Here is a 16,551-nt window from a genome sequence, read left to right as displayed (position 1 = left end):
GAGTGCGATTCTCACTGAGAAGACGTGTAACTTTTTCGCAAATCTTCACATCAATTTGTCCATCTAATCCAATTGCAAATTATATGTAATGTTTAAGTAGATGAAAAAACAGAATTTAGTACTATACCATTTAATTCCACTAGAGTTTGTATCCTTTAACAGATACGCGTATTTCGACCTCAACTGTAAGGCCGTCTTCAGTGTCGTGTACGGTTTTTTCATCTACTTATAGGTATTCTACTAAACAGCTCGAAGATTTATTATCATCATGTAATGTTTAGCTTTTCGGTAGTTGTTAAACTTCCACTCGGCTGGTTAGCCGTAAACCACGATTCATAATTAAAAACAAGTAGAGAAAAATGATTTTTAACACCTATCGGCATACGCAATCGGGCTGATCATATAACGTGAATACCTGATACATTAAAACTTTAGTTGAGATACTCATAGAGATTAATGATTTCATAAAACGTTGCGAATACACGACCATCTAGAATTGAAGAAGCGCGTACGGGACCTCTATAAGTTGGTGCGATTTTGGGGAATATCAACGAAAATTGAACTCTAAAATACGGTAAGCATGAAGCTTGCTTGCTTTTCAGATGGCTAAACCTGAAGATACAATTGTACAGTTAAACCTCCATGAGTCGATTTTCCATTACTCGATTTCGACTCATGGAACCATACTAAAAATCAAATTTCATGGTTACTATGATGGTCCCCTCAAACAGCTTTCCTTAGCAATGCTGTTCCTTGACTCGATATTTCCATGAGTCGATGGTCCGTTCAATATCGACTCATGGAGGGTTGACTGTATTTACACAAAAAATACAAATTTTAGCGGAACTCAAAAATGTTGCCAAAAACGAATCCCTTTTGTTGCCAAAATGGGGGGGGGGGGGGGGGTGAGTCAAAAATGGAACATACCTAAAACGGAGCATGCCAAAAACGGAATCCCACTGTATTATCTTTTTTCATAGTTTTATGTACATGATGCAGTGGCGTAGCCAGAAATTATTTCTAGGAGCATTAGGGATCTTGAGAAGAAAAAAAAGTTTGAGATGCATACACAAAAAAAACTTTTTTAGACACCCCTTTTCCTACTTACGTCCAAAACTGCTAAACCTCCATACTAAATTATCTCAAATTCATGCATAAAAACTGAAAAACAAGAATATAAAAACATACTCCGGATAATCGAGTTTAAAATTCCGGATAATCGAATCCCGGATAATCGAGTCCGACCTGTATTGTCAAAAATTGTTACTAATAACAAATTTTGTTTCATTTTTGTTAGAAGCACTTTGAGTTGATCGATGAAATTATAACAAAATTAGTCATAATAACAACGGCTGTTTCAAATTTGCCCATTTTGAGCCAATTTCAAACGTTTTTAACTTTTTCAGGTAGTTTTCAATTGTTTTCTGTTTTAGCCGTTTTAAGCAACTTAAAGGCGTATTAAGCCATTTTAGCCGTTTTAAGCCACATTAAAAACTGGCTTGAGCCATTTTACGCCGGTTTAGCAATTTTTGGTAGATTTTAATAGTTTTTGGCAGTTTTTAAACGTTTAGGCCGTTTTAATCCACTTCAAGCTTCGTGAAGCCCAAGCAGGACAGTTCGGGTTTGCGTCGTCCGATAGATTTTTCTCACGATTTCGTGCGTGTTTGCGTCGCTGGAGATTTTTTTTTCCTGTTTTGGAGCGTCTTGCTGGGTAGGTGTTTGGGAAGGCACAAGCAAGACGGTTTGTTGTCGGGACGCCAAGAAGTTTTGCTGTCAGTGTGACTTTTGTGTTCAGTCGAGGATGAATTACCAACTGGTGAGTTCGTTTCATACTTGTGATAACACATATTTTCTTGAAAGCGTAAGTTTTAAGTAATATTAAAACAAACTTTGTATGGTTCGTCACTATAAGTGTCGGCATTATGCTTTTTTCTTTTACAATTTCAATATACATATATTTTTCTCTTTTTGACATTATTAAAAATTATCTTTTGAATTGTTCGACATTGTGAATGTTGACGTATTTTTTAAAACTTCTACCATATCGAGACAAAATGCACAGTAATACTCATATGTAATTTTCAAACAAACTATGTATGGTTCGTCACTACAAGTGTCGGCATTATTCCTGTTTCATATAAGTTAAAATATATACATGTAATTTTCAGTTTTCGTCATCAATAAAAACGTCTTTTGAATTGTTCGACATTATAGATGTTGACGTATTTTTTAAAGCTTCTACCAAAAACTTCTCGAGACAAAAATACAAAACTAGCTTTAAATATAAGTCGTATATTTCCCCCTTGTCCATGGATCGCATCATCGACCAGAGGTGAATCCCAGATCTTTTCTTCCCTCACTAATAAACACTTTTCCCGTGGTGATTGTGGAGATGCAGAGGTATTCTCGGTCTGTAGAAGCAACAATCATTACACCCTAACATTTCTTCCCCATCCCAACTGACTGTAAGGACTTGGCCGGCGCCGTTATTGATCAATAATATTTGATCTGCTAAAATTGCACTTCGAGAGTAAGCGGAAACTCCCAACCCTTATTCATTTGGATCGTAGTGCAATTCTTACCAGTTTCGATCAATCACGGAGTAGCAACCATTGACATGTACAGTCAATCTATGCTATGCTATGCTTTTAATCCACTTCAAGTTTAAGTCATTTTTGAGTCATTAAAATTATGGGATCCTGTGAGAATGTGTTCAAGGTTTTAAAAAAATCAATCTCAGAATTCTATAAGAAATTTTCATTTTCATCTAGTACTAATTGAAAATCCTGCCCAAGGTTCTCAAAAAATAAAATCCCAGGGTTTGCAAAAATCCAGGGAAAGATTATGTGAACATTTTCTTTAGGGCTCTGCTAGAATCCCTGTTTAAATCATGTACTAGAATTTTCAGAGTAGGGTCCTGCTTAAATTCTCTAAGAAATTCATAAATGATATATTTTAAACCCTTCCCAGGATAATGTACCGGATTCCGTGATAGTCACGACTAGGACAATTTTGTGCCAATTTTGCTCAACATTTTGCGAAAATTCTGGCCAATTTTTCCGTGAAATTTAAGTAAGAATCTTGTGTTAAATTTCCTAACCCATTAAGCTGCTTCTAGATCTGCCTAATATTTGTTATAACCTAACTCATGTATGAAATTCATGTTCAGCAGTTTGCAAGAATCCATTTTATGATTCATCTTACGTTTGGCTTTAAAATTTTGTCGACAATATTTGTTCATTTCTATCGATTTAATAGTAAACAATTTGTTGGCGAGATTTTTTAAAATCAAGCAAATTTAGTAAGATAAAATAATGTAAAGAATCTTCAAGATAAAACAGCTGAAAAAAAAAATAGGGAGATCTTATGTTGTAATAATCAATCATGAAATGTTCAAACATCAAGTTGGTATAGCGCTAAAGAGCTAGACATGAGAAGTGTCCCCAAGCTCTTCGCGGGTATTACTTTTTTGAAAATATTCAATTTTCTTGTCTGCAAAAACTTCTTACAACTTATAAACATTGTTTTTAGGTCATTTTTGATGAATATTCAACCTAAAACGTAAAACATGTATGATTTTTATTTACAAGACCTGAAAAATCTATCCGATGACGATCATTTTATGTCGAATTCGTTTTTGAACCTAGGTTGGAACTGGCGCAACCCGTTCTGAATCACAGTTTCAACCCCAACCCGATTCAGGTTCGACCGAACTACAATTTGCTTGACGTTTGTTTGTTTATGTGTTGATCACCGACCCAGTTCCTAAAAACGAAAACGACATTAGTGAAAAAAGTTCGAAAAGATGTTGTCAGTCCGTTGAAATATTGTCGTTTGAGTATTTTTTTTTTATTTGTAAAGTTGAATATCGAAATCTATTGGAGACAATTTTAAGTGAAATTCGTTACAAAATTCAAGCTGTATCGGCCAATTATTGACATGACTAAATACGCTGAATCGTTAAATGTTCTTTTATAACAGAAGGTACAGTATTTCTTCGAGCTTTTCAACATTTTAATAAATTTCTATTTAAGTCTTGATAGTTACAAATAGTAACAAATAAATTGTAGTAAGACACACTGGGCAAGATGAAACGGATGGTAAGATTAAATGGCAAGGGATCATAGAGGAATTTCATAATGATGAGAAATTTAAGCACATAAACATTAAGTTAATAAACGAAACAAACTTTTAGGGAACAAACACCTACTTAAAATTTGTTGACATGTTCTTCAAAATTTTGTATTTCATCTTGCCCCGCCCGGGGAATGTTATAAATACTCAATTATTGTTCTGTAGTCAGATTTTTGGAGATTTTCAGGGCTCCTTTCATGAGGTCTCCTGAAGCTGAATTCCACTGTTTTTTTGCCTACTGTTTTATCAATTAAATTGAGAACCAAGTTTGATACTAACAAGCGAATGATGTTCTGTGTCTTATCTATTGATACTACAGAGTTAAATTTTACAGATTTCATCTGAAAAATGTCAACGCTTTTAAATTCTGGTGATTTTCATCAAAACAAGCTAAAATTTTAAGCTGAATTTCTCTTTTGAAAATGCAAATGCTGCAAGCTTTGTATTTTTAAAACAAGTACTGGCATCCACCGATCGTGACCATATTCTGTACTTTGTTTTTCATAAGCCTGAATCATGTTTAAAAAAATGTTTAGGTAATTTTTCTTATTTAGCTTGATCACATGGGTGATCACACGTTCGGTAATTTTGAAAACGTTGTTACTTAAATCATGGCCCCTGAAGCTGAATATGAAGACCAAACTCTTATAAGTCGTAAAAGGAAAGTGTACCAGTTATGGCCATAGTGATTGCCTATTTGGCCATTTGTGAATTCTTGAAAAAAATCCACATTTAGAATACTTTTGAATGTTTTAAATTCAATGTATATTCGATATCGAACTACTTAAACACTCAGAATGATTGAAAAATTGGAAACAATTAAATTATTACATATGGCGAAATAGGAAACCACCTACCCTACTTTTTGAGTTATTTCAAAACTAAAAACACCTTGAACCACGGAATACCCCTAAAGGTAGGCAGTTCCCTAAGGAAATTCCTCATTTTAAATAGTCATTCTTTAATGTTGCCTAATTGAAAAAAAAAACTTATGAACGTTAGTAACAATCGCATTTTCATTTGCAGAACTTATTTGAGACATGATTCTTCATGATTCATAATAATAGATATAATTGTTTCGAAAATATGACAAATTTACACATGAACTAAACTCAATTTTCCCAAAAACCTTGATTTTCATTAGCTCATGAATATAAGGAAGGGTAGACCCATTCATACTTTGAAAATGTCCCATCAATAATTGTTGATTCCAATTTATCGCGATCAATTACCTCGGATAACGGTATCAAATTTTAAATAATGTACTGGTAGTGAAAGATCATGAGTAGATTAATTCGAGAAATCTATCTTCTCTATTGATAGAAAAATCTTCAAGTCACTAACGTAATAATTTTGTAGACTATCCTTTTTCCTATAAGTTTGTTCGATTTCCTCCATAAAAATTTCAAGCTCTCAGAGTTGGCGATTCGTCCGAAACTTTCATATTAGCTTCTGTTGGTCCAAATGATCAAACTGGCGATTGTATCTTAAGATTGTTTGTAGTTCGAACATTCTGGGTCACCCTACGCACCGTATTTGTTCTGCAAATCAGCCACCGCATTCTTCTTCTTTTGATCGTCGTAATCGATCCGCCACAGCTGGGCACCGTCGTACTTGACCGGAACGATTTGCTCCTGTTTGGACACATCCTCCGGAATGGCTTCGCTCGGAGCCGCAGGATCCACTACCAACGCATCGGCGTTCCGTCCCACGGTGGACAACGCACAAACTGGGTCAACGCGATCGAGTAGAACCGTTATGACCGCCACCAGACCCAACGCAAACAGGTCCACGATCTTCATTCTTCTGCTGATTTGATTCTACTGTTGTCACCTCAGTTCATAATTCAACACTAGCACCAAACACGACTGCCACAGGGACCCCCGATCTCCGAGTTCGAAATCACGACCGCGACTGGTTTGACCATGACCAACGGGGAACCTTATATAGAAAACAGTGGACGGTGTCTGGGACCGATGTTCTTCTTCGGATTGGATGCGTCTTGGGATCCTCCCGAGTTCAATAGTCCCGTTGTCCCATTACGTATATCAGCTCAGCAGCAGCGCCACACCTTCTCGGACCGATCGATCTTTGATGCGCGACGGCCACGGCAGGCAGACGACAAGGGTTTGGTACTTGTGAATTCAGAACTTGATCTTGTCGATCGCCGATGCAGAGTTGCTTTCCGTGCTGGTGGCACACATTTAAAAATTCAAATTCAATTCCCCGGTCCCGACTCGCGTTGTTTGGCATTGTTGGTTTTGACGACGAAAGATCGGATGCGTAATATGCAAAGTAAGTGGGAAGAAAGTGGAGCCTCGGTGGGACGAGAGCAGGTTTATGACAATGACGAGAACGCGACAAGTGCTTCTCGATGCCGCCGCCACTGGTCGGAGTTTCTTATGTTCGAAGTCGGGTTGAAAAGGGAAATGTGTTATCATCAAACAATCGGACTGGAGTGATGTGTGGAAACCGGTGGAGTTTCAGGAAAGTTTTATCACGTTTGGGTGTCATGTGTCAATCAATCACGACTACAAAAGATTGTGTGAACAGCTGTTGTTCAAAAGTGATGAAGAATTGTTATATATTTATCAGAATACAAAGAAATTGGACTTCATTTCATTTTTATAATTTCCGACTGCTTTTAGCAGTATTTATTTAATTACTAAAACTCTAAAGAAATCAGAAATATTAACAACTACCGAAAAGCTAAACATTACATATAATTTGCAATTGGATAAGATGGACAAATTGATGTGAAGATTTGCGAAAAAGTTACACGTCTTCTCAGTGAGAATCGAACTCACGACTCCCCGAAATATTAGACTATTGCCTGTTTTTCTATATTGTATCTTAAGTTGTCGTCATAGTTTATACACTATTCTGCTGAGCAGTTCGTTATGAACCATTTAATGTTCTAGAACACTACATAACAACTTTATCTTCGGGACAGAGCCTACTTCTCAGCTTACTGTTCTAAGAGCACTTCCACAGTTGTTAACTGAGAGCTTTCTTCGCCAAATTGCCATTTTTGCATTCGTATATTGTGTGGCAAGTACGATGACACTCTATGCCCAGGGAAGTCAAGGAAACTTCCATTACGAAAAAATCCTGGACCGACCGGGAATCGAACTCAAACACCTTTAACATAGCTTTGCTTGGTAGCCGCAGACTTATCTATCTGATGGAACGTCTAGCATCAAAACTAACGGACTCTCGAAGATACCCTTGAATAGATTTCGAATGTGCCGAGTAACCCAGCAAATGGTCCCATGAGGTTATTTTTAGGATGTTATTCAATCCACATCAAGTTATAATAAACCTTTAGAGGAATACCTGTAATTAATGCAAATCTAATTTAGTACTATACTATTTAAATCCACTAGAGTTTGTATCCTTTGACAAATACGCGTATTTCGACTTCAACTACAAGGCCATCTTCAGTGTTGTGTACACTATGTGTCCTACATATCATCTTAAGGATTCTATAGAATCTACCCGAATGCCATTCAGCCGCATGATTTAGTTCTGTGGGTTGGTCAAAATGTCCATTTGAAAGTGTTTTTTTTTTATGGCGTCTGTACCAGATATAGGAGTAGTAGTAACGATTTGAGAAGTAAATAACGGTCAATAAAGGAAGCTATAAACATTAACGAAATTTCCATCCACCACGCTTTAAACGATAATTTCAAATTTCCTAGGTTCCATATCTCACAGCCAGATGTGCAAGCATCGTTTTCCTTCGTGTTTGACGTTTCTCTCTAGCGCCATCTGTAGATCTTGTTGCACATAATCACATTTCGCGCAACATGGCCTCTAGATGATAAGCTGTGAAGTGGGTGATGGATTTTAAAAGAAATTTTTCTAAGTGTAACGTCTGTTTGTCTGTGCTATTAACCTCATTCGAAAGCTTTTCTATTCTATTTCATGTGAAAGATAAGATAATCTTAGAATGATTAAATCATTGTATCTTTGAAAAAAAAACACTACTTCCAGTATAGGAACATGTTCCAGTAATAGTGGTATATGCTTACTTCTGTAAAATCAACTATTATAGGACCGCACCTCTATTACTGGTGTAAAGCTAGGACAGAACGTGACAGCTCAACTAAGACAGTTGTTTCAATCGTTAACCTTGACCATACAAAAGCCAGTGTTACCAGAATCTATTTAAGCAATTTTTGTGAACAATTTCAAATATCATGTCTCACAATTTGCTTGTTTCTTGCATGCTTACACGCAGCGAACTGGACTATAGAAATTCATACATGTTGCCTTATGAAAGGTGGAAAGATTATTGCAATGCAAGCGCTTTATGTACCGTTCCAGCATCACTCCACCTCAAGGCGTCGATAGGTGCGTGGTATACGTACGGGCCTATCGATCGCAATGTTCTAGGTTTGATTCCAGGTTGCCGCGAAAACAATGTTTTGTTTTCAAATTTTGGTTTCATAAGGCAAATTTATGAATTTCAACCTGATTCCTTGTGGCGAATTTTCATAAGGGGTTCTTATGTATTTCGATAGTCCATTTGCCGGAGTGTAATTCATTTAGTGCAATAGAGGATGCTAGCCTTTTTTTTAAATCTAGTTTATTTTCAAGACCAGCAATATTTTTAGATAAATTTTACACAATTTCCATTATATCTCTCCATTATCTCAATTAAGTATTTTTATTTATTTTAGCATCGTAGGAGCACAGGCAAAAACATAAAAATCGAATATAAATAGATTTGAAACAAAAAGATTTCATGAAAAATTTCCCCAAGCTTTTGATATGAACTAGCAACACGGCTGAGGGTTCTATCCCGTTAGGCCGAAAGGGTCATTAGGCCGAAATTGGTGGATAGTTTTAATGAATCGTAAAGTCAAATGGGTAACTAACAAGGGTAGGTAAGGATGATTTGCATTACCTAGCAGCCGCCGAATGAATTTTTAGGTCGAACGGATTGTTAGTCGTTAGATCAGGATAATTTGCATTACACCTACAAGTCCACAATATCCGCTGTAAAATATAACTAGAAAGGACAGCCTTTGATTAAAAGAAGTAAAAAAACTGACGAATGTGTTAGCCATTTGAAATAGTACCGCTATGAAATATATCTCGAAAGAACAGCCTTTGATTAAAAGAAAGAAAAATCACTAATGAATATGTTAGCCATTTGAAATAGTAGTAAATGGTCAAATGTTATTTCGGTCTAACGACCCTTTCGGCCTAGTGACCTGCTTGTCAGTCATTTTTTCTTTACACTTTTAATATAGAAATGATACTAGGTATTATTAGGGTAGTTATTTTGGGACATACCGTCTTTATAACTATGTGCTTTAAACCTGCCAAACAAAATTTTAGCTTCTTATAGATCAAGCAATCAAGGTTGGACATCCTTCTGAACCACGGGCTACATCTCAAAAATAATATTGTACAGCGTGCCATTTTTTAATGCAGCTATTAAGTAAAGTTAAAGTGATTGATGAAAATATCCTTTTACAAAATTGATAATAGATATTTGCTTCCAGATTCGCTTTTCGCCTCGCCGGAATAAAAGGTTTTTTTTTACGTTTTGCTGGGCCATGCTTTGTGAAGGCTGAAGCCTAACAGTTCGTTATTGCGAAACATCCCAGCTTTACGTGTTGATGCCGAGATTGTGATTTCGGTTTGTCCGAGAAAAATATAAACATGACCAAAACAAGGTTCATTTTTTTAGTTACAAGGCGAGAAAACCTGTAGTGCTAAGGACAACTCGAAAGAAATTAGTGTTTTCTCAAATATTGAATCCTGATTACCAATTGGTAATTCTTCAAGTTACAGCATATCCTCTTTCGACATCGATACTATATTGAACCATCATGCCAACGATGACCGCACGTACACCTAGGACGCAATGCCATCAGCCCCAAGGGAGTCCTCGAGTCACCCGACCAAGTCGTGCATGCTGTCAGTTTCTGCCATCGTAGTCGTCCTGAGCCTTCGGTCGTGGTTGGTGACAGGATCTCCCGACAACCTTTCTCATGCAAGTACGTGACTGATTGTAACGTAACCCGAGCAAAGTCGAATAACAACCGCATAACATAATGATAACAAGATGTACAGCATGATTTCATTTTGTTATTTTTTGTTATCAATACGAAGACTCTTGTTATCAACGAATTTTGAGCTGTCAGATCGAGGATGCCACCGACGGGTGAATGACGTCAAACGTTTGTTATCATAATTCGATCTTTATAACTAATTGATAACATAATGAGTTATCAATGAGGGAAATTGGCTGGATAACAAAACTTGTTATCAATGTGTTTCAAGAGATAACACAATGAGATATTTATATGATATCTTTAGTATAAACTTTTTGTATCGCGTTTGTTATGTTGCCTGCTTATTCAACCAAAATGATAACAAACTATGTTACCAAATGCTTGTTATCGGATAACACAACTTGTTATCATTTTGTTACCCAACTTTGCTCGGGAAACCTGCCTGTAATTTCATCAAATTCCAGTGTTTCTGTGGATTCTCATGTAACATGTAATGGAAAGCAGGAAAATCTGGGTATATTACCAGAACGTTCGTGACTTGCGAGCTTGAGCTTGAGCTTGATTGGCCGCCCGTGGATGCTACTCTAGTATCGCCAGATCAGCTGCACATACACAAGGAACCAACCAAATGACTGCTTGGGACTAACAGGCATCCTCAGTGTATAAGTGCTGATGATCTTTTCTATTTTTAGCGACAATGGTGCCTGCCACGTCAGAATGCAGACCAATGTGGGGAAGGGGGAGGAATTGATGATGCATTATACTGACTCTCACGTAGACCGTATATACCACTGCATCTACGCCAGTTCATGCGGGAGTGTATGGGTTAGGGGAAAGGCATGGCAGAAAGGTTTGCTTTTGTGGTTAGCAGACTGCCTATGAATCAGGCGTAAGGAAAGGCATGCGCGTGGAAGAATGGAAGCGTTAGGGAAACGGTTTCTTGTCCGTCTCTGGTTCTAGCGTTTGCTACACTCTTAAAAATTTTGAAATTGACAGGTGACCTAATTCAATGCGCACTGAATAAGTTTGTGATGTAAATGCATTTCCAACGTAATTTTATGTTTCTAACGAGTTAAAATTCAAAACTGTGAAACGAACTAAGATTTCTAATAACACTAGATAGGAAATTACGTTCCCGAATCTTTTTTTATAAACACATGTAGTGTTTGCGTCAATTTTCTAATCTCACATGTTGCCTGCCATAATATATAAACGTGAGACTTGAATTTTCATGTTAAAAGACATAAATTTACATGATTTTTGACATCGGGGTCGATCGTAGTGCCGGCATCAAGCAGTTTGTTTTCAACATGGCCGATCGAGTACACGTCGCGTCTTCTCTTGTGTGTCGCGCGGAATCAATTGAAAATGAAGAAAATTAAAGTGTTCCTTAACATTAAAATTTGCATACATCATTAAGCAGAGTAACTAACAATTAACTTCTATCGGACAAGTGCGGTGATTAGGCAGTAAGTAAATTATTTAGCGCGAGACTCCACGGGTCCGAAAATATGTTTTATTTGGTTTGCGTCAGCTGATGATTATTTCAAACTTCGAAATCAAGATTGCCACCGTTTGCAACAGTTGTATTCCGTTAAGTTATTGGTGTAGTGCAATCGGCGGTGAGCAAGTTTTAGTTACCGTAGTTTGCTACGTGTTAAGAAATTGTCGTTGTGTTCAAAGTGTTTGTCAAAGTTTAGTCCAGCGAGCAATGTAAGTGTTGCCAATTGATTGTGCAGTAATAGTTTATCGTCAAAAATAGCAAGGTAAGAGTTTCTAAGTTATTTTCAAACTTCAAATTTTCGAGTACGCCCATACATATTTATGAATGCGTTCTTCAATAAACAAGAAAACAAGATTCAAATTACACGTCGGGATGTAAAAGTCAGTCATAATGACTTTTACGTCTCGACGTGTAATTTTTTTTTTGGTTTTTCATTTTCATGTAATTTTAAAAACAGATCTAATTTTATGTCAAATGGTTCGCTTCTTTTATGTGCATCATAAAAGACGCAAATTTAACTGTTTTTTTGGAAGTGTTTATGAACGAATAGTTTGAGTGTGATAGATTTAGAATGGAAGATAGAAGCAAGTGAGAGATACACAACTACAAAGTACGAGGAAAGGTACGGGCCTGGGATTGAACCCATGACCTTCTGCTTATGAAGCAGAAGCGGTAGCCATCAGACCATCAACTCCGTCATTACCAGAACGTTCGTGGCTTGAGAAGCAAAATTGACACCTTCTTCTTTGTGGCTCGTGACAGTAACTTTGACATTATAGTCTTGACTGAACGGATCTGAATTATCAAATCAACTCCATCCAGTTATTAGGTACCTCGTACAATGTCTGTCGCTGCGATAGAAATGATCTCAACAGTGTCAAGACGTGCTTTGGTGGAGTTTTGATAGCTATTTCAAAGCGTAATACCAGTGCACTGGCCGAAATCGCCCATGGTCGATATTTCGAGCAAATTTGCGTAGAATGCACTGTGCAAGAAATGCGTCTATTCTTTTGCGCTATTTACATACCCAGTGATAAAAGCAGATTGGTTGACCTAATGGAAACACTCGTTGTATCTATTCGGGAACTATTCATAGTCCTGAATACACTCCACTACGAAACAGTACCACCCTACCCATATGCTGAACTTCCGTAGGATTGATTTCGATGCCTTACGATTATTTCTCGAAGGATTTGACTGGGATACTCGGCTGAGTAAGTTGGAAGTCGACGAAATGACAACAGTTGTCTGCATGTCAACGCAAACAGCGTCGCAATCGCAACTATGCCAAAAAACGGACTTCCAATATCGCTAGCAAGGCCTTTCGCAAGCTTAACTCGGCTCTTTATCGCTCATATGTGCAACGCGTCCAGTTTAGTTTACGAAGCAATCCAAGAGAGTTCTGGAAATTTGTTAATTCGAAAAGGAAAAATCCTAGCATACCCTCCAACGTGAGTTTTGAACATGCCAACGCAAATACGAACGCCTCTGCTAGTGAGTTGTTTGCCACATCCGTTTTTGCTGATTGTCCTTCGACGGAAGATGAGGTTGACGCTACTATATCTGCTGTTCAATTGAACATCTTTGACCTGGATTCATTTTAGGTTACTCCTGAGATGGTAATATCTGCAACTAAAAAGCTGAAAAACTCGTTTACTCGTGGACCCGACAAAATTCCTGCCATTGTCTACGTACGATGCTGCGATGCCATTGCTCAGCCACTGTGTCGAATTTTAACAAATCGTTTGATCAACGTACTTGCCCTAGAATTTGGAAACAAGAAAGGTGATCGTCACGACGTGAGAAATTATCTAGAAATTCCCTGATTAATCAAACGATGAACTACAATCAGCACGGTTTCATGGCCGAGAAATCGGTAACGCCTAATCTGCTTGAGTTCACAAACATCTGTGCAAACCAAATGGAGTGCAAGACACAAGTTGATATTATACAGATTTGAAAGCCGCATTTGATCGAATTGACCATGAGATCCTTCTTTGCAAACTCCTGACATTAGGTGCCTCTGAGAGGCTAGTTTGTTGACTGCGCTCGTATCTAGTTGCGTATCTGCTCTGTAATGACCTTCCATCGAATTGAACGCCCTATCATCTTGATCAGAGTAGATCAAGTATGTGACCTTGGTGTTCAGTTGGATACTAAGCTGGCATTCATACTCCACAACGAAAATCATTGGCAAATCGTCAGCTTGGGTTTACTTCTAAAATTGCGCAAAACATCACGGATCCTTATTGTCTTAAGTCTTTGTATTGCGCCCTTGTCCGTCCGATCTTAGAGACTGCATCAGTTGTTTGGACTCCTCACCAACTGACTTGGATTTTAAGAATTGAAAGGATTCAGAAACGGTTCATACGGCTTGCGTTGAAAAGTTTACCATGCGTGACCCTGTAAATCTGCCTCCCTATCCGGATAGGTGTCAATTGCGCGGTTTAGAGGCGTTTCTACCGAACCTAAAATTATCAGCAATGAACTGAACACTCCAGGACTGCTATCCCGAATCGATTTTCGCGCCTCCAGATGGACTCACAACACAACTGTGATCCAACTACGATTTCATCGGACCACCTTCAATTACAACGAGCCTTTTTCTGTCATGTTAAGGACGAAAATGTATTGTTAGTTATAGTTATTGCTCCTTTGATTATCATTTAGACTAATAAGTCCGATGATTTACAATAATAAACAAATACCTTTAAACCGGGATCTTCTCTATATACTGTCAATCCGCGATTTGGATATCGAATGTTTGCGGATGCTCCCAAGTGGGAGTCTTACATCCATTGAACACATAGAGTTCAGCATCAAGAAAGCTTCCATGACCTTCAATCAATCTTCAATCTGAGAGCTTTACGTTTTACGGAGCCCTTTTAAGCCTAAATCACAGAAAAATCTCCTACTATTACTATACATTCCATCTTAAGGTGAAGATGCATCGAAGCCAAACCTCAAATTTTAAAGAGCACAAATCTGAAGAACCGAACAGCCGTTTGAGCTGAAAACTTAATCGATTGGTCATCACCAGCTAGTGACCAATCGATTAAGTTTTCAGCTTAAACGGATGTTTTGTTCTCCAGATTTGTGTTTTTAAAAATTTGAGGTTTGGCTTCGATTCATCTTCACGTTAATGAATCCACACTAAAATTATTCAAAAACGCCATAATCTGTTCTGTCTCTTCCAGCAAATTTTCCACGACGAGGATCACGAACCTCCCCTGACAGAGTCAATTCGCCGAAAAAGTTTCACTATCAGCACGGCTGGTGAAGAACCGGACAGCCAGTGTGGCCAGCGGCCCAATTCTGACCAAACATTCGCCGTACCCACTCCAGGAGCTACTCCTGCTAACACAGAAATGCGTAACAGAAGAAACACTGCCGAAAGGAATGCGTCGGCTAGGTCTTCCTCAACGTCGAACAAATCCGCTTCTACGCCGAAGAAGCGGAACAGCATCACCAGACCCACATCCGCAATGCCAACACCTGCTTCGCAGCTCCCTCGCAAATCCATTGAAGCGGACAACAAAGAGAACCACTTGCTGCTGACCCAATCGCGAATCCGAGACTTGGAAGAAATCTACAACCTGACGCTGAACGAGGTATCCAAGGAGCGGAAAAGCCCATCTCCAGCACCGACTCTAGTTCGCGAGAGGACCTTCTGTGACAAATCTACCGCACCGTCGCCGACCCGAACGGCTCAGGATTCACCGCTCGTCAGCTGGGCCAAGGAACGGGAACTGGAAAGCAGCATTACCGAACTGCAGGAGAAGCTGAAGGATACGGAGGAGAGGTTCGAGAGTCTGAAGATCCAGTACGACACGCTCTCGCAGGTGCATCGGACCCTGAGGGAGAACCACGGTGTCATTCAGGAGGAGAACGACAAGCTGAAGCTGGACGTGCAGCATCTGACCGAGTGTGCCAATGTGTTGAGGTAAGTGGGGCTTCGAAAAACTAAGCAGCCGTAGTATTGTTGTACAATTTCCTTATTAAACCATCAAAATGTTGTGAATCTGTTTTCTTTTCTTTGTCTCTTCTTTTTCTTCTTGGCATTAACGTCCTTACTGGGACAGAGCCTGCTTCTCAGTTTCGTGTTCTTATGAGCACTTCCGTAGTTATTAACTGAGTGCTTTCTTTGCCAAAGTTGCCATTTTCGCATTCGTATATCGTATGGTACGATTATACTCTATGCCCAGGGAAGTCAAGGAAATTTCCATTACGAAAAGATCCTGGACCGACCGGGAATTGAACCCAGACACCTTCAGCATGGCTTTTCTTTATAGCCGCGGACTCTAACCACTTGGCTGCCTCAGTAGCGTAGCTAAAATGATACAAGTAATCAAATAATATTCATAAAATTTAACCGTAAAACTATTTAAAATAATTATTTTGCTTAATTTTTTTGCTCCTTTGTACCTATAGTGGTGCATCAGTACCCATAGTGTAGGGTCCCATAAGAAATCAATGGTTTGCGCCACTAAAGGAACCATCCTTAAAATATACCTCCACTAAAGGAACAGTGTTCCTATTATTGGTGCAAGGCTTTTTGCAGGGAAATTTCAAATGAATCGTGATTTTTATACATTTGAATGATAGAAGGATTTGAGATATATTTCATGATCTTAACACCGTGTTTTAACAGTTTTCCCTTAGGTGCACCACTAATGGTACACTTGCCTACCCGAGATTTCTTCCCAATATTTATCATAATTTTACGTCGGGTGACGTTTAGCATCCTATCAATATATTTCTCCTGGTATTTTTTGTTGGGCTTTTGTCATAAATTTTATCAACACTTTGTGATTAAATATATCCAGAGCTTCCTCTAAATTTTCGTTTAACAATCACCAAAACACTCTCAAGAATTAGTTT

The 16,551-nt window shown here is 38.3% G+C and overlaps 2 protein-coding genes across 8 annotated transcripts in view; one reads left to right on the top strand and one right to left on the bottom strand.

The window, feature by feature from the left end:
* The window catches only part of LOC5575256 (carboxypeptidase B), a 59,726-nt gene extending 53,559 nt beyond the window's left edge, over positions 1 to 6,167 (bottom strand). Inside the window, exon 1 of the mRNA XM_021839176.1 lies at positions 5,666 to 6,167. Within this exon, the coding sequence (XP_021694868.1) occupies positions 5,666 to 5,936 (271 nt within the window). The 5' untranslated portion in view covers positions 5,937 to 6,167. The remainder of the gene's footprint in view (positions 1 to 5,665) is intronic.
* LOC5565679 (centrosomal protein of 162 kDa) overlaps positions 1 to 16,551 on the top strand; it is a 127,442-nt gene that overhangs the window by 68,984 nt on the left and 41,907 nt on the right. For all 7 annotated transcript variants that reach the window (XR_002499206.1, XR_002499207.1, XM_021839172.1 and 4 more), the window contains exon 2: positions 14,868 to 15,613. Coding sequence is in view for 5 of the 7 variants with exons in the window: in XM_021839172.1 (XP_021694864.1) it covers positions 14,868 to 15,613 (746 nt within the window). In the remaining 2 variants the exon portion in view is untranslated. The remainder of the gene's footprint in view (positions 1 to 14,867; positions 15,614 to 16,551) is intronic.

The sequence above is a fragment of the Aedes aegypti genome, chromosome 1 (assembly GCF_002204515.2).
Source record: "Aedes aegypti strain LVP_AGWG chromosome 1, AaegL5.0 Primary Assembly, whole genome shotgun sequence".
Lineage (NCBI taxonomy): Eukaryota > Metazoa > Arthropoda > Insecta > Diptera > Culicidae > Aedes > Aedes aegypti.
Note: the sequence above shows the minus strand (reverse complement) of the source record. Positions and strands in the feature narration are given on the sequence as shown.